Genomic DNA, 25,832 nt, shown 5'->3' with positions numbered 1-25,832 from the left:
AGGGTAGGGTTCGTTTCCGGAGCATAACTCAGAAACTAATCAATATTTTTTCATCAAATTTTGAAAGTCTATCAGGTACATGCTGAACTGGTGCCTTTTTGCTATTTAGAAATTTTAGATTTTTTTATTTTTTATGTTTCTATGGCAACAAGATGGCCTTAGGTTCCAAACTCTTCTTTTTTCCACAATTTTCATGACAAGTTCCACCTCGGTTAAAAAGGTTTGGGTTCTGCAACAGGGGCGGGGGATATGTCCTGAAGTGAGTTAGTGGCAAACTCTTGTTGTTACTATGATTAATGTCTTCCAGGTCTAAGTCAGGATCAGTGGAAAGGAAACTATTTGTTACAATAGGGTCCTAAAGACATACCAATGCACACTTCCAGGAAAACTGGCGATGTTTAGATAATGTTTGTGAGAGATGAGAACAAGGCAGACTTTAAGAATGACATATGATATAGTTATGATAACTTGTGAGTTTTGAGATGGTAAATATCCTCTATTAGGAATTAACACTATGTATTTTGCCAAGGCTTGCTAAATAAAATGTTTTGTCAAATTCCGGGACCTGAACCATGCCCATAACCCCTCGCTTGAGAACCGCTATTTCTGTGATTAAATGTTATCTAATATTTGCCTAACAAACAATCTTTCAACTGATTTGGCCTCCTATTCAAAACAGTGTAGAGGGTTGTCCTGAAGTGAGTTGTCCTGTAGTGAGTTGTCCTGTAATGAGTTGTCCTGTATTGAGTTGTCCTGAAGTGAGTTGTCCTGTAGTGAGTTGTCCTGAAATGAGTTGCCCTGTAGTGAGTTGCCCTGTAGTGAGTTGTCCTGAAGTGAGTTGTCCTGTAGTGAGCTGCCCTGTATTGAGCTGTCCTGTAGTGAGTTGTCCTGAAGCGAGTTGCCCTTAAGTGAGTTGCCCTTAAGTGAGTTGTCCTGAAGTGAATTGTCCTGTAGTGAGCTGCACTGTATTGAGCTGCCCTGTAGTGAGTTGCCCTGTAGTGAGTTGCCCTGTATTGAGTTGTCCTGTAGTGAGTTGCCCTGTATTGAGTTGTCCTGTAGTGAGTTGTCCTGTAGTGAGTTGCCCTGTATTGAGTTGTCCTGTAGTGAGTTGTCCTGTAGTGAGTTGTCCTGTATTGAGTTGTCCTGAAGTGAGTTACCCTGTATTGAGTTGCACTGTAGTTTTTTTGTCCTGTAGTGAGCTGCCCTGTAGTGGGTTACCCTGTATTGAGTTGTCCTGAAGTGAGTTGCCCTGTATTGAGTTATCCTGTAGTGAGTTGTCCTGAAGTGAGTTGTCCTGTAGTGAGTTGCCCTGAAGTGAGTTGTCCTGAAGTAAGTTGCCCTGTAGTGAAATGCCCTGTATTGAGTTGTCCTGTAGTGAGTTGCTCTGTATTGAGTAGTCCTGTAATGAGTTGTCCTGTAGTGAGTTTTCCTGTAGTGAGTTGTCCTGTAGTGAGTTGTCCTGAAGTGAGTTGTCCTGAAGTGAGTTGTCCTGAAGTGAGTTGTCCTCTAGTGATTTGTCCTGTAGTGAGCTGTCCTGTAGAGTGCTGTCCTTTATTTGGTTCTGTAGTGGGTTGTCCTGTAGTGAGTTGCCCTGTAGTGAGTTGTCCTGTATTGAGTTGTCCTGTTGTGAGTTGTCCTGTAGTGGGTTGTCCTGTAGTTAATTATCCTGTAGTTGGTTGTCCTGTAGAGTGCTGTCCTTTATTTGGTTCTGTAGTGGGTTGTCCCGTATTGAGTTGTCCTGAAGTGAGTTGTCCTGTAGTGAGCTGTCCTGTAGTGTGCTGTCCTGTAGTTAATTATCCTGTAGCTGGTTGTCCCGTTGTGAGTTGTCCTGTAGTAAGTTTTCCTGTAGTGAGATGTTCTGTAGGGTTGGTTGAGATGTGCTGAAGTGAGTTGTCTTGAAGGTTTTGACAGTGATATGTGTTTATTTCAGCTATTGAGATCCTCAGAATTTGTAGAAAGACGAAAACTTAGAACCAGGATAAGAGAACTACGTGAAAACAGAGAAGACAAGGACCTTGTTGAGAAAGGTAACTATTTTTTTCTCCCTGTAGAATTACTCTGAAAACAATGAATGGCTAACAGGACCATCACAAATCTTGTGTTTATGGATCATATTATGGTATGACAGAGCCATCCCTCAGAATTGTTCTACTCAATGTCTGAATCATGATTGGAACATTTTCAGAACGGTTATTCCCTTTGCTTATCCCTGCCCAACAGCTCCTGTGACAGTGACTACCCCAAGAAACAGGCCCATCATAGACAATTGTCTTAGAGCCACATACGCATGATAAGTTGTTCACGCATGACACCCATAGCAGGACCACACTGTGTGACACCCATAGCGTGACAGTGGCCTGTGACATTGGTGTGTGAAATTGGTGTGTGACAGCAGTGCTTTAGAGCATTGCATGACAGTGTGTGACAGCGGGGTAGTGACAGAGGTATGTGACAGCAGTGTGTGACAGTGGTGTAAAAAGTGTGACAGCAGGGTGTGACAGTGGTGTGTGACAGCTGTTTGTGACAGCAGTATGTGACTGTGACAGCGGTGTGTAACAATGTGTAAGAGTGGTGTGTGACAGTGATTGCAGTGTGTAACAGTGTGTGACAGCAGTGTGTGACAATAGTTTGTGACTGTGTGACAGTGGTGTGTGGTGTGTGACAGCAGGATATGACACTGGTTTGTGACTGTGTGACAGTGTTTGTGACAGCAGTATGTGACAGCAGTGTGTGACAGTGTATGTGACAGTGGTTTGTGACAGCAGTGTGTGACAGTGATTTGTGACAGCAGTGTGTGACAGCAGTGTGTGTCTGTGGTGTGTGACTGTGGTGTGTGACTGTGTGTGACAGTGGTTTGTGACAGCGTGTAACAGAAGAGTTTTACAGTGGTGTGCAGTGTGTGACAGCAGTGTGTGACTGTGTGGCAGTGGTTTGTGACAACGTGTGACAGAAGAGTTTTTCAGTGGTGTGCGGTGTGTGACAGCAGTGTGTGACTATGTGAAACAGTGACAGGAGTTTGTGACAGCAGAGTGTGACAGTGGTGTGTAATAATGGTATGTGACAGCAGTATGTGACTGTCTGTGACAGTGGTGTGTGACAGCAGTGTGCGACAGTGGTGTGTCACGACCGTTTGTGACTGTGTGTGAGTGGTGCTGGAAGTGATGTGTGACAGCAGTGTTCGACAGTGGTTTGTGACACCTCGTGTGACAGTGTGTGACAGCGGCATGTGACAGTGGTGTGTGACTGTGTGTGACTGGTTTGTGACAGCAGTGTTTGACAGTGGTTTGTGACAGCAGTGTTTGACAGTGTATGACAGTGATGTGTGAGTGTGTGACAGTGGTTTGTGACAGCAGTGTGTGACAAGAGTTTTACAGTGGTGTGCAGTGTGGGACAGCAGTGTGTGACAGTCGTGTGCTGTGTGTGACAGCAGTGTGTGACAGTGGTTTGTGACAGCAGTGTGTGACAAGAGTTTTACAGTGGTGTGCAGTGTGGGACAGCAGTGTGTGACAGTCGTGTGCTGTGTGTGACAGTGGTTTGTGACAGCAGTGTGTGACAGTGTGTGTGACAGTGGTGTGCTGTGTGTCACAGTAGTGTGTGACAGTTGTGTGCTGTGTGTGACAGCAGTGTGTGACAGTGGTGTGCAACAATGGTATGTGAGAGCAATGTGTGACAGTGGTGTGTGACAACTGTGTGACAGTGGTGTGTGAGATCAGGACTGGGTGTGTCATGCGGGAACAGTGTGAGCAACATGTCGGAACTAAGCAAAGCTGTATTCCTTTATTTATTCCTTTATATAATACAGGTGTAAAACTGCTCTATTGAAGTTGCTTGAGCCATGGTCATACAATATCCAAATGGTCTACTTCAGCAGATAATACTACATGGGTTATGAGGGGTTTGCTTGGACCAAGATAATATGTGGTAGAGACAGATTTAATCATGTTGATACTGTGAGTAGTCAAAACCATTGATTTGTGGGTAAGGCCAGGATCAGCTAAGCTGTGTTATCACACACTCTGATCCATAGAGCTTTGAAGGGAAGAGGTCTAGGTCAGAGTTTGTAACCAGATTGATAAAATGACATGCAAACATTTCCAGACTGAAGCCCATGCATGATTGGATGTATGTCTTCCTTCCAGTGAATACCCTGAGATATGCTGGTATACATGGTATATTTCATCTCAGTCAGCAAACAAGTGTTTAATAATCTTTACTCATTATGATATTGTGGTGTGGTGACTTTGGGATGGTGTGTAAATGGTTATGGTCAAGTGAACGTTATTGTAGGGAGTGATGACCGTGTTAGTGCCATCATACAGAACTGCCACTGCAGACACCAGCCTAGAGGTGCTGGAAGTGATGTAGTAGAGGCGCTCTGTCATCATCTGTCCACATTATGGAAGACATGTGTCTGCAGGGCTGTCTCTACTGTCATCAGATTTCAGTCTGTTTCTCTACCTGGTGTTGGCACAGACAAATGATGTACAGTGTATCTTCACCCCCGGTGTGATCAGAGCAGAAGCAATTCCTATGTATCATCTACCACAGGGACACATAAATAAAACATCCACCTTTTGGGGCTACTTCTCCAGGGTGCACTTGCACAAAGAGCTCTTAGTGTTAAGGTTATCGTTACTTCCTTACCTTAACATAGGCCTATGATAGTTGTAGCGCAAAGATCACTTTATGCAAGTGGGCCCAGGTCCCTGTCAGTGGTCGGATAGTTTGACTCTATTTGTATCTGGTAGATTTATTGCCAGGAAAAACTGTAAACCTTGTTGATGTTAAATGACCACATGTAGATAAGACACCATATTTTGATCATAAGCTCTATAGGTGATCGAACCTATACATGGATGATATGGAGAAAAGTATAGCCTGAGCTTATTGCAGTTTTGTGAATTGAGCAACAATCTTCCTTGTAACCTCTTCTGCTCACACAAGTTTCATTATCCAGTTCAATCTTAGTTTATTATATAGAGACAATGTCTTACACAGAAATGTGTAGCTGCTCTGGGGTAGATCCCCACTGATCATGCTGATGTCCTGTGTTGTGTGTGTTTTGTGTGTTGTGGATGCCTGTATGATGTGGAATCATTTGGCTGTATGGACCTGCATCACACTTCTCTGTCTCACTGTGGGCTGGGTCGTTCCTTCCAGGCGTCCTTTGTTTGCCGGCACCCACAACACATCTGCTCATGATCATGCTTGCCAGGAAAGGTCAAATCTGTCTTAGACACATTGGTGTGAACAAGCTTGTGAGGGGGACATACATCCAAGAAACCACACCTACTTGGATCTGGAGTAAATATTTGTGTGCTGTTCAAATAGTTGACATAGATTCCAGCAGTGATAGCTTCAGTCCTTGTGATATTCCTACAAATACTCATGTTGTATAGCAATGGGCCGAATAAATGTGACTGTTTCAAGATTCAATAATTTAATCAATAATACAATTTTTTTTGCCTTGAAGCCAGGTAAGGGTGAAGTGCAAGGTGTAAAAAGAGGTGTTAACATGTTGAGGTTGAAAGGGAATTCCACAATGGGTGATATTTGAATCTAGGATGCCCACTGAGAACTTAGGAACCATTTTTTAACACTTTCCATCCCTTGGCTGTCTTTTTCTTGAAATCCAATAGAAGTGGAACTTTGGTTCATCTGTGAAAGTTCTTTCCCTTCATGTCATTGCACCACTCAACTCTCTTTGAGATGCATTCATGAGGGGAATTTTATGAGGCAACTCCATGACCCTTGACTTGTTGCCTTTACAGCAATCTGTTTCGCAGACCAATTAGGATGCGACGCCTAGAGACACACAGACGTCTATCATTCACACCTAGAGATGTCCAACGTCCCAATCTTGGCCTATGTTCTATGCCTTCGGACGCTTCACAGCTTTTCAAACTTTGATAAACTGTATTTCTGTGTAGTTCCATCAACTTCAAAAGGGGTTTTGCAGATCGGATACCAAGTTCTTGCACATCTGACAAACATCCTCTCCTCTATACTGTAGACTGACAGAGGCTGTGTCCTCTCCTCTATACTGTAGACTGACAGGGGCTGTGTCCTCTCCTCTATACTGTAGACTGACAGGGGCTGTGTCCTCTCCTCTGTACTGTAGACTGACAGACCTGTGTTCCCTCCTCTATTCTGTAGACTGACAGAGGCTGTGTCCTCTCCTCTCTACTGTAGACTGACATACCTGTGTTCCCTCCTCTATTCTGTAGACTGACAGAGGCTGTGTCCTCTCCTCTCTACTGTAGACTGACATACCTGTGTTCCCTCCTCTATTCTGTAGACTGACAGAGGCTGTGTCCTCTCCTCTATACTGTAGACTGACAGACCTGTGTTCCCTCCTCTATTCTGTAGACTGACAGAGGCTGTGTCCTCTCCTCTAAACTGTGGACTGACAGGGGCTGTGTCCTCTCCTCTATACTGTAGACTGACAGGGGCTGTGTCCTCTCCTCTCTACTGTAGACTGACAGAGGCTGTGTCCTCTCCTCTTTACTCTAGACTGACATACCTGTGTTCTCTCCTCTATACTGTAGACTGACAGACCTGTGTTCTCTCCTCTATACTGTAGACTGACATACCTGTGTTCTCTCCTCTATACTGTAGACTGACATACCTGTGTTCTCTCCTCTATACTGTAGACTGACAGACCTGTGTTCTCTCCTCTATTCTGTAGACTGACAGAGGCTGTGTCCTCTCCTCTATACTGTAGACTGACAGGGGGCTGTGTCCTCTCCTCTATACTGTAGAATGACAGGGGCTGTGTCCTCTCCTGTATACTGTAGACTGACAGGGGCTATTAACATGGTGAATGATGTTTGTGGTTGGGTTTCTCTGCACAAATTATCACCAAATGCAGACTTGTTAGATCAGGAAGGTTTTTATTACCTGAAAACTATGGGCATGAATGAACCCATCAGTTGAGCAAGCATGCTGATATCATTGGAGGGGAGTTGGTATATATCATGTGAACTGTATACCTTCAACACCTCCTTCAGTCACTGCCTTCCAACACCTCTGGAGGTCAAACAAATATTGATGACAATCATGTGTTGACACAATTTGGAGTCCTGTTGGATTGTGATTACATTGTTGCTTTGTTACTGTGCAATTACATGTGTTTGGTAATTGTGATAACTATTTCCTTGAGTTGGGGAAACACTAATGCTGGACTTTTCAGTATGTGAATTATTTGCTGAGTATGGGAGACTTGACCCGAGCAAGGTTGAACAAACAAGCAATTGAGTTTGAAAGACTTGGCGTTTAACACACATTGAAAGGAGGTTTGGAAATGCATTAAAGCTGCATTGAAAACAAGTGCCTCATGTTTCTAAGGTGTGCTTATCATACTAACTGATTTACAGCCTGGGGCTTGTGTTAACAGGATTGTCATACAGTAGTTGTAAAGACTGCTCTCACCGGTGGTGTGGGGGTTGCTAAAAGGGGTGGGTGGAGAGGGAGATGGGAGGCCATTGTTGGGTAGCTTCCCACTGATGAGGTGGGGCGCACTGTTGGGTGGCTTCCTGGTGATGAGGTGGTGCACACTGTTGGGTGGCTTTCCACTGATGAGGTGGGGCACACTGTTGGGTAGCTTCCCACTGATGAGGTGGTGCACACTGTAGGGTGGCTTCCTGGTGATGAGGTGGTGCACACTGTTGGGTGGCTTCCTACTGATGAGGTGGGGCGCACTGTTGGGTGGCTTCCTGGTGATGAGGTGGGGCACACTGTAGGGTGGCTTCCTACTGATGAGGTGGTGCACACTGTTGGGTGGCTTCCCAATGATGAGGTGGGGCACACTGTTGGGTGGCTTCCTACTGATGAGGTGGGGCGCACTGTTGGGTGGCTTCCTACTGATGAGGTGGTGCACACTGTTGGGTGGCTTCCCACTGATGAGGTGTGGCACACTGTAGGGTGGCTTCCTACTGATGAGGTGGGGCGCACTGTTGGGTGGCTTCCCATTGATGAGGTGGGGCACACTGTTGGGTGGCTTCCCACTGATGAGGTGTGGCGCACTGTTGGGTGGCTTCCTACTGATGAGGTGGGGCACACTGTTGGGTGGCTTTCTACTGATGAGGTGGGGCACACTGTTGGGTGGCTTTCTACTGATGAGGTGGGGCACACTGTTTGGTGGCTTTCTACTGATGAGGTGTGGCACACTGTAGGGTGGCTTCCTACTGATGAGGTGTGGCACACTGTTAGTGGCTTCCTACTGATGAGGTGGGGCGCACTGTTGGGTGGCTTCCCACTGATGAGGTGGGGCGCACTGTTGAGTGGCTTTCTACTGATGAGGTGTGGCACACTGTAGGGTGGCTTCCTACTGATGAGGTGGGGCACACTGTAGGGTGGCTTCCTACTGATGAGGTGGGGCACACTGTAGGGTGGCTTCCTACTGATGAGGTGGGGCACACTGTTAGTGCCTTCCTACTGATGAGGTGGGGCACACTGTTAGTGGCTTCCTACTGATGAGGTGGGGCGCACTGTAGGGTGGCTTCCTACTGATGAGGTGTGGCACACTGTAGGGTGGCTTCCTACTGATGAGGTGGGGCACACTGTTAGTGGCTTCCTACTGATGAGGTGGGGCACACTGTATGGTGGCTTCCCACTGATGAGGTGTGGCACACTGTAGGGTGGCTTCCTACTGATGAGGTGTGGCACACTGTAGGGTGGCTTCCTACTGATGAGGTGGGGCACACTGTAGGGTGGCTTCCCACTGATGAGGTGTGGCACACTGTAGGGTGGCTTCCTACTGATGAGGTGGGGCACACTGTAGGGTGGCTTCCCACTGATGAGGTGGGGCACACTGTAGGGTGGCTTCCTACTGATGAGGTGTGGCACACTGTAGGGTGGCTTCCCACTGATGAGGTGGGGCACACTGTTAGTGGCTTCCTACTGATGAGGTGGGGCACACTGTAGGGTGGCTTCCCATTGATGAGGTGGGGCACACTGTAGGGTGGCTTCCTACTGATGAGGTGGGGCACACTGTAGGGTGGCTTCCCATTGATGAGGTGGGGCACACTGTTGGGTGGCTTCCCACTGATGAGGTGTGGCACACTGTAGGGTGGCTTCCCATTGACATGAGGGGGGTGGCCACTTTTGGGTATATAGCATCCTAATGACTGGGTTTGGGGGGGGGGGGGCTGTAGGGTAGCTGGGAAGCGGTCAGTCTGGGGACACTGCTGGAGTACTGCCAGCTACACACGAGGACAATACAACTATAGTTCCATCAGATCACTAAGGATCAGAGCTTCATGTGGTATTGAAGGGGGTTGTTTAGGTCATACAATATTTGTATATTTAAAGTACATAACAAACCTTCCTGTCAAATCAGTTTCATTCAGTTTGGAAATTTGTGTTTGCCAAACTAGAAGATTTTTGTTTCCTTCAATATTCCTGTTTGCTGTGATGCCGGCTGTCCTCCAGTGCGAGGGTGGGGGAGCAGTTGCGTCACTCTACAAACACAACTTGCCATCAATGTGGTGGAAGCTGCATCCGACTTGTGTGTGTCGTGGTAGCTGTGTCAGCATAGCCAGAGTGTCAACACATTTGTCCCTTGCTATGGAAGCCAGCACTGAAACCCATCAGCTGGCCCGCCTCACATATCATGTTCTTATAGTTGCAACTCTCTTCCAGCGTAGCCGGGACAGTTATGTGGAATACTGAGTGATATTATGTATTTCTCTCAGTACCAACATTGTCAGTGGAAAAACAATTTGCCCGGACACTTACTGCCTTATGTCATGTTTCTGATGTGTGGGAAGCTGAACGAAGGAGGGAGAGGTTCAGAGAGATTAACATATCATTCTTTTACCACATGGGTCAGTACTCGGAATACATCTTAAGACAATCCCACCCTTGCTAACAAGGTGTCCCTGACTGGAGGGAATTGACACCTCTGAAGGAGCAGTGCTACAAGACTCTGGAGTTTACTGTAAGAGAGTGTGTGATCTGTGTCACCCAGCTGTCACCATCTTCACACCAAATCTCACTCACGTGCCAACAGGCAGGTGGAATATGCTCACAGAGATCTGATATACTCAGTGCCTGATTTCTCCTCCACAGGCGTAGTAATCCATTTGATGAATGCAATACCTGACCTGAGTACGTGATCTTGTGATGGCTGCAGGTCAACCTGTCACCCGTTGCACCCTTTGCTAACATTAGCAGAGAGCAACTCACTCCATTCAGATCGCACTCAGTCATAACAAGCAAATATCATTGTAAAGTTCTGTACTCTCTGCCACTGATTACACAACAAATACCAGCTTTAATGTGTGCGGTAAGTGACAATCACACATGACAATATACTTCCACTGGGGCCTCTATCATGACAAGAATTTGAGTGGATCGACATGTATGTAATAAGTGATTCATGGTATGTGTGTTATATGGCTGGAGTGATGTATTTGTTCAGAGGAGGACACCATTCAATGTGAGTGAGGGAAATGTAAGCTGGACACACAAAATAGGTACTTTGGAGTCTCGTAGTCAGACAGTGGCCTGTGTAGAGACACACAGACATGTGATAGTGGTGCCACAGACTGTACTTGCAGTACTGTGTACATGGGACTACAGACAGCCACCTCCCAGCATCATGGATTCTCTCACCAGGCAGAAGAGAGGTGCATTGGCCAGAAGCAAACCTGGTAAGTGTAGTGATGAGGCAGGATGATTAGTGATGAGTGGTGATGAGTGGTGATGAGGCAGGTCGAGTGGTGACGAGGCAGGATGAGTGGTGATGAGGCAGGTCGAGTGGTGACGAGGCAGGATGAGTGGTGATGAGGCAGGATGAGTGGTGACGAGGCAGGATGAGTGGTGATGAGGCAGGTCGAGTGGTGACGAGGCAGGATGAGTGGTGATGAGGCAGGATGAGTGGTGATGAGGCAGGTCGAGTGGTGACAAGGCAGGATGAGTGGTGATGAGGCAGGATGAGTGGTGATGAGGCAGGTCGAGTGGTGATGAGGCAGGTCGAGTGGTGATGAGGCAGGTCGAGTGGTGATGAGGCAGGATGAGTAGTGATGAGGCAGGATGAGTGGTGATGCAGGATGAGTGGTGATGAGGCAGGATGAGTGGTGATGAGGCAGGTCGAGTGGTGATGAGGCAGGATGAGTGGTGATGAGGCAGGTCGAGTGGTGATGAGGCAGGATGAGTGGTGATGAGGCAGGATGACTGGTGATGAAGCAGGATGAGTGGTGATGAGGCAGGTCGAGTGGTGATGAGGCAGGATGAGTGGTGATGAGGCAGGTCGAGTGGTGATGAGGCAGGATGAGTGGTGATGAGGCAGGTCGAGTGGTGATGAGGCAGGATGAGTGGTGATGAGTGGTGATGAGGCAGGTCGAGTGGTGATGAGGCAGGATGAGTGGTGATGAGGCAGGATGAGTGGTGATGAAGCAGGATGAGTGTATGTAATAAGTGATTCATGGTATGTGTGTTATATGGCTGGAGTGATGTATTTGTTCAGAGGAGGACACCATTCAATGTGAGTGAGGGAAATGTAAGCTGGACACACAAAATAGGTACTTTGGAGTCTCGTAGTCAGACAGTGGCCTGTGTAGAGACACACAGACATGTGATAGTGGTGCCACAGACTGTACTTGCAGTACTGTGTACATGGGACTACAGACAGCCACCTCCCAGCATCATGGATTCTCTCACCAGGCAGGATGAGTGGTGATGAGGCAGGGTGACTGGTGATGAAGCAGGATGAGTGGTAATGAGGCAGGATGAGTGGTGATGAAGCAGGATGAGTGGTGATGAGGCAGGATGAGTGGTGATGAGGCAGGTCGAGTGGTGATGAGGCAGGATGAGTGGTGATGAGGCAGGATGAGTGGTGATGAGGCAGGTCGAGTGGTGATGAGGCAGGATGAGTGGTGATGAGGCAGGATGAGTTGTGATGAAGCAGGATGAGTGGTGATGAGGCAGGATGAGTGGTGATGAGGCAGGATGAGTGGTGATGAGGCAGGATGAGTAGTGATGAGCATCAATATCATTAAAAGTCTCACGAGGACTTTCTTCCTCATTTTTCTGTTAAAATTTGGCCACTTTTACACAATGCAGCAGCCATTTTTAATCATGAAGAGCATCATGTTAGGTGATTCCAAATGTCAAAATTATACTTTCTCATTGGTACATGAGTTGCTTGAATCTTTCAATTCCTATAAATTTTCCCGAGGTGAGATTTTTTATTTAAGTGGTTTGCAGATTTCAGTGGTAACACTAAAATCTGAAAAGGACTTTTTTGTATCAGTTGACTGCAATTGTTTATGTGTTCACCACAAGAAAGTTCTGTATACAAATATTTCCAGGGCAACAGGTTATATATATAATAGGTTATGCAAGACAATTTCAATAAGCTTTGCTAGCATCGCACACATGACTACACATTCAGGTAAATTATTGAAGAACAAAAAAGATAATGGAAAATGTCTTTTATGTTTATTTTTCTCTCACCATTGCGAACCAGCAGTTTTCACAAAAACATCTCTAAAGCCGAAAAATAGGAAAGGTTTGGCCTAAATTTAAGTAGTCATCCATTATGTTTTGGACTATAGTAATTCTTACGAATTACTGTATTTTGGCTGCAATCACACGAAACAAAACATTCAGATTTTCAATAGAAGTCCTCTTCATTGTCAACTACACAATAATTATTTATACCCTCAATAGCATCCACCAGGCCACAGCGCTCTAGTGTATGAAGGCGGGAAAAGCTTCACTTCTTTCCTGTGTAAGTTAGAATCAACAATGTCCTATATTCTGCTCTCCTCCAGCATTTTATTGTTGTCACACTATTCTAGTCCATTTCAGTGAACAATTATTAAGACTTCTACCAAAAAAGTACCAGTCTTATTGGTTGTTTATGATACATAAGAATGAAGTAAGTCTTGGTGTTTTTTTGTTTATCCTGTGACTCTTCAAAGATGGGATCATCTCCTCCATCTGACATTCAAGTATCACCCCCTGTCTGGTGTTGGTCCATGCAAGAGTTGAGTACATCTGACATCCAAGTATCACCCCCTGTCTGGTGTTGGTCCATGCAAGAGTTGAGTACATCTGACATCCAAGTATCACCCCCTGTCTGGTGTTGGTCCATGCAAGAGTTGAGTACATCTGACATCCAAGTATCACCCGCTGTCTGGTGTTGGTCCATGCAAGAGTTGAGTACATCTGACATCCAAGTATCACCCCCTGTCTAGTGTTGGTCCATGCAAGAGTTGAGTACATCTGACATCCAAGTATCACCCCCTGTCAAGTGTTGGTCCATGCAAGAGTTGAGTACATCTGACATCCAAGTATCACCCCCTGTCAAGTGTTGGTCCATGCAAGAGTTGAGTACATCTGACATCCAAGTATCACCCCCTGTCTAGTGTTGGTCCATGCAAGAGTTGAGTACATCTGACATCCAAGTATCACCCGCTGTCTGGTGTTGGTCCATGCAAGAGTTGAGTACATCTTCCATTCAAGTATCACCCCCTGTCTAGTGTTGGTCCATGCAAGAGTTGAGTACATCTGACATCCAAGTATCACCCGCTGTCTGGTGTTGGTCCATGCAAGAGTTGAGTACATCTGACATCCAAGTATCACCCGCTGTCTAGTGTTGGTCCATGCAAGAGTTGAGTACATCTGACATCCAAGTATCACCAGCTGTCTGGTGTTGGTCCATGCAAGAGTTGAGTACATCTGACATCCAAGTATCACCCCCTGTCAAGTGTTGGTCCATGCAAGAGTTGAGTACATCTGACATCCAAGTATCACCCCCTGTCTAGTGTTGGTCCATGCAAGAGTTGAGTACATCTGACATCCAAGTATCACCCCCTGTCTAGTGTTGGTCCATGCAAGAGTCGAGTACATCTGACATCTAAGTATCACCCGCTGTCTAGTGTTGGTCCATGCAAGAGTCGAGTACATCTGACATCTAAGTATCACCCGCTGTCTGGTGTTGGTCCATGCAAGAGTTGAGTACATCTGACATCCAAGTATCACCACCTGTCTGGTGTTGGTCCATGCAAGAGTTGAGTACATCTGACATCCAAGTATCACCCGCTGTCTAGTGTTGGTCCATGCAAGAGTTGAGTACATCTGACATCCAAGTATCACCCGCTGTCTGGTGTTGGTCCATGCAAGAGTTGAGTACATCTGCCATTCAAGTATCACCCGCTGTCTAGTGTTGGTCCATGCAAGAGTTGAGTACATCTGACACCAAGAATGACCACCCTGTAGACACCAATAGAAAAACATATGTTCAAGTCCTTCGTGTTCACACAGTGAATTGAGGTCATAAATACATCCTTAAGACTAATATTGATGTAACTTATCTTGAACAGTAGTGGTTAGGGTGATTAGATGTTTTTATATTCTTAGTTTTTAGTGAAACTTACCTCTGGTCCCAGCCAGCTCTAGGTGTCTGAAAAAATGGTAAAAAAGGGATCTGATAGAAGTAATGAAGATAGTATTGATGGAGGGAGCACCGTGGAAGAAACATGTTGTTGTGTTATGGGCTTTGTCTGCAGGTATTTGTTCACATGATCAGCTTAATCGTTGTTTGGGTTTGTATGGTCCTGTGTTTTTATCTATCTGAAAGGTTAACAAGCAGTTGCTAAAATGAAACTACTCATGGCCTGGTTTCAAACACCTGCTTTCTGTGTAGAATCGGCCTTGCTGTGGGCATGATGGTCATGTGATACACACATCTTGTCTGTGTGATGGTCATGTGATACACGTTTGTTAACTGTGTGATGGTCATGTGATACACGTATGTTGACTGTGTGATGGTCATGTGAAACGTGCATGTAGACTGTGTGATGGTCATGTGATACACGTCTTTTGACTGTGTGATGGTAATGTGATACAAGCATGTTGACTGTGTGATGGTCATGTGATACGTGCGTGTTGACTGTGTGATGGTCATGTGATACACGCATGTTGACTATGTGATGGTCATATGATAGACATATGATGACTGCATGATGGTCATGTGATGCATGCATGTTGACTTGACTGTGTGATGGTCATGTGATACACACATGTTGACTGTGTGATGGTCATGTGATACACGCATGTTGACTGTGTGATAGTCATGTGATGCATGCAATGTTGACTGTGTGATGGTCATATGATACACGCATGTTTACTGTGTGATGGTCAAATGATAGACGCATGTTGACTGTGTGATGTTTTGTGATACACACATGTTGACTGTGTGATGGTCATATGATACACATCTGATGACTGCATGATGGTCATGTGATGCATGCAATGTTGAATGTGTGATGGTCATGTGATACACACATGTTGACTGTGATGGTCATGTGATACACGCATGTTGACTGTGATGGTCATGTGATACACATATGTTGACTGTGTGATGGTCATATGATACACATTTGATGACTGCATGATGGTCATGTGATGCATGCAATGTTGAATGTGTGATGGTCATGTGATACACACATGTTGACTGTGATGGTCATGTGATACACGCATGTTGACTGTGATGGTCATGTGATACACACATGTTGACTGTGTGATGGTCATGTGATACACGCATGTTGACTGTGATGGTCATGTGATACACACATGTTGACTGTGTGATGGTTATGTGATACACACATGTTGACTGTGTGATGGTCAAATGATGCATGCAATGTTGACTGTGTGATGGTCATGTGATACACACATGTTGACTGTGATGGTCATGTGATACACGCATGTTGACTGTGATGGTCATGTGATACACACATGTTGACTGTGTGATGGTTATGTGATACACGCATGTTGACTGTGTGATGGTCATGTGATACACGCATGTTGACTGTGATGGTCATGTGATACACACATGTTGACTGTGATGGTCATGTGATACACGCATGTTGACTGTGTGATGGTCATGTGATACACGCATGTTGACTGCATGATGATCATGTGATGCATGCAATGTTGACTGTGTGATGGTCATGTGATGGATGCAATGTTGACTGTGTGATGGTCATGTGATACACTCATGTTGACTGTGTGATGGTCCTGTGATACACTCATGTTGACTGTGTGATGGTCATATGATACACATTTGATGACTGCATGATGGTCATGTGATGCATGCAATGTTGACTGTGTGATGGTCATGTGATACACTCATGTTGACTGTGTGATGGTCATGTGATACACTCATGTTGACTGTGTGATGGTCATATGATACACATTTGATGACTGCATGATGGTCATGTGATGCATGCAATGTTGACTGTGTGATGGTCAAATGATACAAGCATGTTGACTGTGTGTTGTTTTGTGATACACGCATGTTGACTGTGTGATGGTCATGTGATACACGCATGTTGACTGTGATGGTCATGTGATACACGCATGTTGACTGTGTGATGTTTTGTGATACACGCATGTTGACTGTGTGATGGTCATGGGATGCATGCATGTTGTGATGGTCATGTGATACATGCATGTTGTGATGGTCTTGTGATACATGCATGTTGTGATGGTCTTGTGATACATGCATGTTGTGATGGTCATGTGATGCATGCATGTTGTGATGGTCTTGTGATACATGCATGTTGTGATGGTCATGTGATGCATGCATGTTGTGATGGTCATGTGATGCATGCATGTTGTGATGGTCATGTGATACATGCATGTTGTGATGGTCATGTGATGCATGCATGTTGTGATGGTCATGTGATACATGCATGTTGTGATGGTCATGTGATGCATGCATGTTGTGATGGTCATGTGATGCATGCATGTTGTGATGGTCATGTGATGCATGCATGTTGTGATGGTCATGTGATACATGCATGTTGTGATGGTCATGTGATACATGCATGTTGTGATGGTCATGTGATGCATGCATGTTGTGATGGTCATGTGATACATGCATGTTGTGATGGTCATGTGAGACATGCATGTTGTGATGGTCTTGTGAGACACCTATGCACATGGATACACATGGATCCGCTACTGTCCACTTACAGATCTTCTAGATTGTTTCATACCTTCAATCACTGGGATATTTAAATTTCATTTGTGTGAAACTGTCAAAACATGGAATGTTGTTATGGCATTAGTATGAATTCCTCAAGAAATGGTGTGTCATAATGATACCAGATAGGATAGTAAAGGGAGGATATGACATGGATAGTAAAGGGTAGATATGACATGGATAGTGAAGTGTTTGTGACATGGCTAGTAAAGGTGAAACATGACATGGATAGTAAAGTGTTTGTGACATGGCTAGTAAAGGTGAGATATGACATGACTAGTAAAGGTTAGATATGACATGGCTAGTAAAGGGTAGATATGACATGGCTAGTAAAGGGTAGATATGACATGGATAGTTAAGTGTATGTGACATGGCTAGTAAAGGTGAGATATGACATGGATAGTAAAGGGTAGATATGACATAGATAGTAAAAGGTAGATATGACATGGATAGTAAAAGGTAGATGTGACATGGATAGTTAAGGTAGATATGACATGGATAGTAAAGTGTATGTGACATGGCTAGTAAAGGTGAGATATGACATGGATAGTAAAGGGTAGATATGACATAGATAGAAAAGGGAAGGAATGACATGGATAGTAAAGGTAAGATAAGACATGGCTAGTAAAGGGAACAAATATGACATGGATAGTAAAGGGAAGATATGATATGGATAGTAATGGGAAAAAATATGACATGGATAGTAAACAGAAGATATGACATGGATAGTAAAGTATATGTGACATGGCTAGTGAAGGTGAGTTGGTTGGTTTGTTAGTTGTTTAACGCAACACTCAGCAGTATTCCAGATATATGATGGCAGTCTGTTAATAATCGATTGCCATCACGAGCATTGATCCATGCAATTGGGATACGACAACATGCATCAACCAAGTCAGCGAGCCTGACCAACCGATCCTGTTACGATATGACATTGATAGTAAAGGGTAAATATGACATGGATAGTAAAGTGTATGTAACAGGGCTAGTAAAGGGAAGATATGACATGGATAGTAAATAGGAAATAACATGGATAGTTAAGGGAAGATATGATATGGATAGAAAAGGGGAAATAGCATGGATAGAAAAGGGAAGATATGACATGGATAGTAAAGGGAAGATACAACATGGATAGTAAAGAAGAAATAACATGGATAGTAAAGGGAAGATATAACATTGATAGTAAAGGGGAAATCACATGGATAGTAAAGGGAAGATATGACATGGATAGTGAAGGGAAGATATGACATGGATTGTAAGAGGAGGATATCACATGCAAAGTAAAGGAAAGTAGTGAAAAGATATCACAGGGATGGTAAACAGAAGATACCACATGGATGGTAAACAGAAGATTTCACATGGCAGTTTAAAGGGAAGATATCAAATTGGTAGTAAAGGGAAGATATTACAAGGATAGTAAACAGACAGAAGATATCATGTGGTAGTTAGGAGAAACTATCACATGTAGAAAAGAGAAAAAAAATACACATTAGTAGAAGAAGGAAGTAGTGACATGGGTATGAAAACTTCGAGCAGTATGTCAATCATATGACTAGACAACAAATTACACACCACTGATATAGATGTATTGATGTGAAGGATACATTGTAGTGAACAACAATCAGTTATGGAGGAGAAGGAATGCACTGACCAGTGAAATAGGTGACTTTATCAGGGTGTTTATGTGTAACGTATGGGTGAGTGGGGACAATAGCCCTGGCAGAGATAGCCTGCGGTACCCTGGATTACACACCCAGCTCCCTCTTGGCTGCCAAGCTGGGCTAAATTGCCTTAATCTTGTATACAGGTATGATGGAATATCAAAGCGCTATCTACAGCTGTCAATCTACAATGGCTTTGATGGCTTTCAGGTTGAGGCTATCACCTATGTCTCAGCATCTACTTAACCTGGGGAGTAACATGGGGACCCAGCATCCCCTCACAGGAGGCTAAAACACAGTGTTCAGTGGGATTGATAACTCTTGCAAAATACAGCCATCTGTCAGACCTTTACAGATACACACAGAAACTGCTACAAACCACCCCTGCACAATAGTATCATCTGTCATGTAGGTTTTTGCAGCTTGCACTACACAACCTCTGTGTGACATTTTCATCACATACTCAGTATTTCAGGCCTTAACCTGCTGCATGCCTGTGTAATTGCCATGATTTATCAGCCCCACCAATATCCAACATGCAGTACCAATTTCACGACTCTTGTCTAACAGCTCAATGTTGACTATACATGCTGCAGAACTGTTTACTCCCAACTCAGTCAAGCTGGATACCAAACCACAATGGCTCCACAATGGCTACATGAGCTCCACCACACTGGCTCCACATCCACCACACTGTCTTCACACCCTTCATACTGTCTCAACACCCCTCCCACTGTCTCCACACTCTTCACACTGTCTCCACACCCCTCCCACTGTCTCCACACTCTTCACATTGTCTCCACACTGTCTCCACACCCCTCCCACTGTCTCCACACTCTTTACACTGTCTGCACACCCCTCCCACTGTCTCCACACTCTTCACACTGTCTCCACACTGTCTCCACACCCCTCCCACTGTCTCCACACTCTTTACACTGTCTGCACACCCCTCCCACTGTCTCCACACCCCTCCCACTGTCTCCTCTCCACACCCCTCCCACTGTCTCCACACCCCTCCCACTGTCTCCACACCCCTCCCACTGTCTCCACACTCTTCACACTGTCTCCATACTCCTCCCACTGTCTCCACACCCCTCCCACTGTCTCCACACCCCTCCCACTGTCTCCACACCCCTCCCACTGTCTCCTCTCCACACCCCTCCCACTGTCTCCACACCCCTCCCACTGTCTCCACACCCCTCCCACTGTCTCCACACTCTTCACACTGTCTCCACACTCCTCCCACTGTCTCCACACCCCTCCCACTGTCTCCACACCCCTCCCACTGTCTCCACACCCCTCCCACTGTCTCCTCTCCACACCCCTCCCACTGTCTCCACACCCCTCCCACTGTCTCCACACCCCTCCCACTGTCTCCTCTCCACACCCCTCCCACTGTCTCCTCTCCACACCCCTCCCACTGTCTCCACACCCCTCCCACTGTCTCCACACCCCTCCCACTGTCTCCTCTCCACACCCCTCCCACTGTCTCCACACCCCTCCCACTGTCTCCTCTCCACACCCCTCCCACTGTCTCCACACCCCTCCCACTGTCTCCTCTCCACACCCCTCCCACTGTCTCCACACCCCTCCCACTGTCTCCTCTCCACACCCCTCCCACTGTCTCCTCTCCACACCCCTCCCACTGTCTCCACACTCTTCACACTGTCTCCACACTCCTCCCACTGTCTCAACACTCTCCACACTGTCGCCACACTGTCTCCATCCCCACCACACTGTCTCCACACCCCCCCACTGTCTCCACACTCTTCCCACTGTCTCCTCTCCACACCCCTCCCACTGTCTCCTCTTAACACCCCTCCCACTGTCTCCACACTCTTCACACTGTCTCCACACTCCTCCCACTGTCTCAACACTCTCCACAATGTCGCCACACTGTCTCCACACCCTCTTACTGTCTCCACACCCTCTTACTGTCTCCACACTCTTCACACTGTCTCCACACCCTCCACACTGTCTCCACACTCTCCACACTGTCTCCACACACCTCATATTGTCTCCACACTCTTCACACTGTCTCCACACTCTCCACACTGTCTCCACACTCTTCACACTGTCTCCATACTCTCCATACTGTCTCCACACTATTCACACTGTCTCCACACTCTTCACACTGTCTCCACACTCTTCACACTGTCTCCATACTCTCCACACTGTCTCCACACTCTCCACACTCTTCACACTGTCTCCATACCCCTCACACTGTCTCCGCACCCCTCACACTGTCTCCGCACCCCTCACACTGTCTCCACACTCTCCACACTCTTCACACTGTCTCCGCACCCCTCACACTGTCTCCGCACCCCTCACACTGTCTCCACACTCTCCACACTCTTCACACTGTCTCCATACTCCTCACACTGTCTCCACACCCCTCACACTGTCTTCGCACCCCTCACACTGTCTCCACACCCTCCACACTGTCTCCACACTCTTCACACTGTCTCCACACGCACACTCTCCACACTCTCCACACTCTCCACACTGTCTCCACACCCTTCGCTGTCTCCATACCCCTCACACTGTCTCCACACCCTCTTACTGTCTCCACACTCTTCACACTGTCTCCACACCCCTCACACTGTCTTCACACCCTTCACTGTCTCCACACACTTCACACTGTCTCCACACTCATCACACTGTCTCCACAACCCTCACATCTCTAGCCAGCCAACACTGTGATGTATTAGTATGTGTGAGTGGCAACTGGTGTGCTGTTGCCCACATACCCCTTGTGAGCTGTTTGGTGTCTGTCGAGTGGGTGTTTGCAGGTGATTATCCCTTGTGTTCAACTGAATGAGGACAACTAGAGGACACAACACAGGCCTGTCCAGTCTGTGTACACAGATTTGCATTCCTCTAGGGTCAGTATAGGCCACCTTCAAACATGCTACACTGTGATAGGAGATGTGGAGCATGAGGCCTCCTACAGATGACCTCACACAGGCACAATATAGTCACCTCCTTTCATTTCCATTATGAAATCATTTCATTTCCAAATCACAGCTGTCATAATGGACTTTTATTAAAAAAGACGATAAGGCCTATACAAATGCACTTCATTGCATGGTGCAAATCCTATCTGTTACAAGGGTATTGGATGACCTTTGTCATCGCCTGATGTTCACCTCTCCTGCCTATGCCTATTATGTTGATGGAGATCACCACCATCTCTGCAACCTGACCCATAGGCCTCTACTCAGTTGACTTGTGATGAGTACCCCTGTCTTTTTCATCACACACGTGACAGGGGGCAGATATACATGAAACTCTAGACCATGGCTTTTCTGTTCACATAATGAGATGTCTTCAAAGTCAGTAGTAGGTAATGTTGTTCAATTTAGTGGACAATATAGAGCCTACTCTCCTCTATGAATGGAATTTACACAGGTAATCAGATCTGTCCACTGGGGAACGGTGGCACAGGTATATGGATGACGGGCGAGTAAATCCACATTCATGAAGCTCATATCACAGTACATGGTTTTACAAATAAGCAAATACTCACACAGACCCAAGTGGAGAGTGCCTGGATCTACTGACACACAAGGCAGTAGTTCTGCCAGGAACACGTTGCAAGTGTCACATCCCATGGTGTCTCCCGGCGTTACACGAAAGCTTTGGAAAACCAACTTTGGATGTCAAACTGGATTTTCAGACTTAGAAATTAATAGTAGCATAACACAAAATATTGTATTAAGTTTCCATGGTGCTAGGCTAGAAATTCACATATTTAGAGATTGTTCTGATATGCTGTCACCTTTTAGGGCTTAATTTCTGTTAAGCAGAGGGGAATGTCCGAGTTATGGGGATATTCCCCTCGTAAAACACATCTCTACTTTTACACTTTGACAAAGCATTCTCTTGTGGAAAATATTTGAAAAATAAACCAGAACTCTTTGTAGCCTTATTTATACTGTGTGAGCTGATATTACAATGCAAAGTACACGGCTCTTCAGAATTTTGTGGTGTCATTAACTAATATTTTATCAATCGTTTGCATGTTGTAAATACATGCAAACAGGGATTGTAAGAAATATAGAGCCCTGAACAAGGATATAGATATTTACCTGATTTGTTTAAGGGTTTATTTCATTTCTGTAAGTATGAACATTGTAAGAGATTACCTGTTGTAACACAACATTATATACAAATTTATTTAGCTTTTAAGGATTATGGAAATAGTTTTATATCTTTACTAGTTCACACCATATCATGATGTGTCGCTGTAGCCCTGGTTGACTATTAGACATCATCAAATCATATGATGCATGGTTCGAACCCTGCTGGAAACAGTTTTCCAACAATATTTGAAATCATTCTGAATCTATTCCAAGTGTAAATTTATTAAAATCTTGGTTCAAGATAATGTATAATTGACAAACAACTCTCCTTTCTTGAAAAATAGTGGAGCGTTTAGACAATAGACGTCACAGATGGGTTTTATAGGTCTTTTTGTCCCTCATTGTTTTTTACATACATGCAGACCCTAAATAACACAAATGTGAAACTGTAGTGAAGAAATGTAACTCTAGAGAACATTTCCATCCTTTTCTCTCAAGCAACACCTACCTTTTAGTGTGTGTAGTTGCCCCTTTAAAACATTCTGTGAACAAGATTGGATTTCACCGTTCCTATTTCACCCAACCTTTTTAACCCAGATCATATTGCAGATTGAAACCCACCTGATGCACTACATGAAATGTCTTCAAATGATCTTGTAATTGTATTCTTTTTGAAAAAAGTTATGTGTAAACAAGGTTATAAAATGATTTCACCCCAACTCCACTCCCCCTCCCCCTTCCCCGCTCCTCTCCCCCAACCACACTCCACTCGCCCAACCACACTCCACTCACCCAACCATGCTCCACTCACCCAACCACACTCCACTCGCCCAACCACACTCCACTCACCCAACCACACTCCGCTCACCCAACCACACTCCACTCACCAAACCACTCACCCACCCCCCTCCACTCACCAAACCACACTCCGCTCACCCAACTCCACTCCACTCACCACCCCCACTCCACTCACCAAACCACACTCCGCTCACCCAACCACACTCCACTCACCCAACCAGGCTCCACTCACTCAACCACTCTCCACTCACCACCCCCACTCCACTCACCAAACCACTCTCCACTCACCCACCCCCACTCCACTCACCCACCCCCACTCAACTCACCAAACCACACTCCACTCACCCAAACCCACTCCATTCCCCAAACCACTCTCCACTCACTCACCCACACTCCACTCACCAAACCGCTCTCTACTTACCCACCCACACTCCACTCACTCACCCACTCTCCACTTACCCACCCATACTCCACTCACCAAACCACACTCAACTCACCCACCCCCGCTCAACTCACCCAACCATGCTCCACTCACCCAACCACACTCCGCTCACCCGACCACGCTCCACTCACCCACCCTTTCTCCACTCACTAACCCACTCTCCACTCACTCACCCACTCTCCACTCACTCACCCACCCACTCACCCACTCTCAACTCACTCACCCCTGCTCCACTCACCCACCCATACTCCACTCACCCAACCACACTCCACTCACTCACCCCCACTCCACTCACTCACCCACCCTCCACTCACCCAACCACACTCCACTCACTCACCCCCACTCCACTCACTCACCCACCCTCCACTCACCCAACCACACTCCACTCACCCACCCCCACTCCACTCACTCACCCACCCTCCACTCACCCAACCACACTCCACTCACCCAACCACACTCCGCTCACCCGACCACGCTCCACTCACCCACCCTTTCTCCACTCACTAACCCACTCTCCACTCACTCACCCACTCTCCACTCACTCACCCACCCACTCACCCACTCTCAACTCACTCACCCCTGCTCCACTCACCCAACCACACTCCACTCACTCACCCCCACTCTACTCACTCACCCACCCTCCACTCACTCACCCCCACTCCACTCACTCACCCACCCTCCACTCACCCAACCACACTCCACTCACTCACCCCCACTCCACTCACTCACCCACCCTCCACTCACTCACCCCCACTCCACTCACTCACCCCCACTCCACTCACTCACCCACCCTCCACTCACTCACCCACCCTCCACTCACTCACCCCCACTCCACTCACTCACCCACCCTCCACTCACCCAACCACACTCCACTCACTCACCCCCACTCCACTCACTCACCCACCCTCCACTCACTCACCCCCACTCCACTCACTCACCCCCACTCCACTCACTCACCCACCCTCCACTCACTCACCCACCCTCCACTCACTCACCCCCACTCCACTCACTCACCCACCCTCCACTCACTCACCCACCCTCCACTCACTCACCCCCACTCCACTCACTCACCCCCACTCCACTCACCCAACCACACTCCACTCACCCAACCACACTCCACTCACTCACCCCCACTCCACTCACTAACCCACTCTCCACTCACTCACCCACTCTCCACTCACTCACCCACCCACTCACCCACTCTCAACTCACTCACCCCCACTCCACTCACCCAACCACACTCCACTCACTCACCCCCACTCCACTCACTCACCCACCCTCCACTCACTCACCCACCCTCCACTCACTCACCCCCACTCCACTCACTCACCCCCACTCCACTCACCCAACCACACTCCACTCACCCAACCACACTCCACTCACTCACCCCCACTCCACTCACCCACCCATACTCTACTCACTCACCCACCCTCAACTCACTCACCCCCACTCCACTCACTCACCCACCCTCCACTCACCCAACCACACTCCACTCACCCACCCCCGCTCAACTCACCCACCCCCGCTCAACTCTCCCCCTTCCCCGCTCCTCTCCCCCAACCACACTCCACTCGCCCAACCACACTCCACTCACCCAACCATGCTCCACTCACCCAACCACACTCCACTCACCAAACCACACTCAACTCACCCACCCCCGCTCAACTCACCCAACCACACTCCACTCACCCAACCACACTCCACTCACCCGACCACGCTCCACTCACCCACCCTTTCTCCACCCACTAACCCACTCTCCTCTCACTCACCCACTCTCCACTCACTCACCCACCCACTCACCCACTCTCAACTCACTCACCCCTGCTCCACTCACCCAACCAGGCTCC

At 46.8% G+C, this 25,832-nt stretch overlaps 1 protein-coding gene across 1 annotated transcript in view; it reads left to right on the top strand.

Annotated features, from left to right (window-relative positions):
* Window positions 1-25,832, top strand: part of LOC139455034 (serine-rich adhesin for platelets-like) — a 149,320-nt gene that overhangs the window by 3,593 nt on the left and 119,895 nt on the right. Inside the window, exon 4 of the mRNA XM_071236620.1 lies at window positions 1,931-2,027. Within this exon, the coding sequence (XP_071092721.1) occupies window positions 1,931-2,027 (97 nt within the window). The remainder of the gene's footprint in view (window positions 1-1,930; window positions 2,028-25,832) is intronic.

The sequence above is a fragment of the Haliotis cracherodii genome, unplaced genomic scaffold, assembly GCF_022045235.1.
Source record: "Haliotis cracherodii isolate W230 unplaced genomic scaffold, xgHalCrac1.p SCAF_11, whole genome shotgun sequence".
Taxonomy (NCBI): Eukaryota; Metazoa; Mollusca; class Gastropoda; order Lepetellida; family Haliotidae; genus Haliotis; species Haliotis cracherodii.
This window is presented reverse-complemented; position numbering and strand designations above follow the sequence as displayed.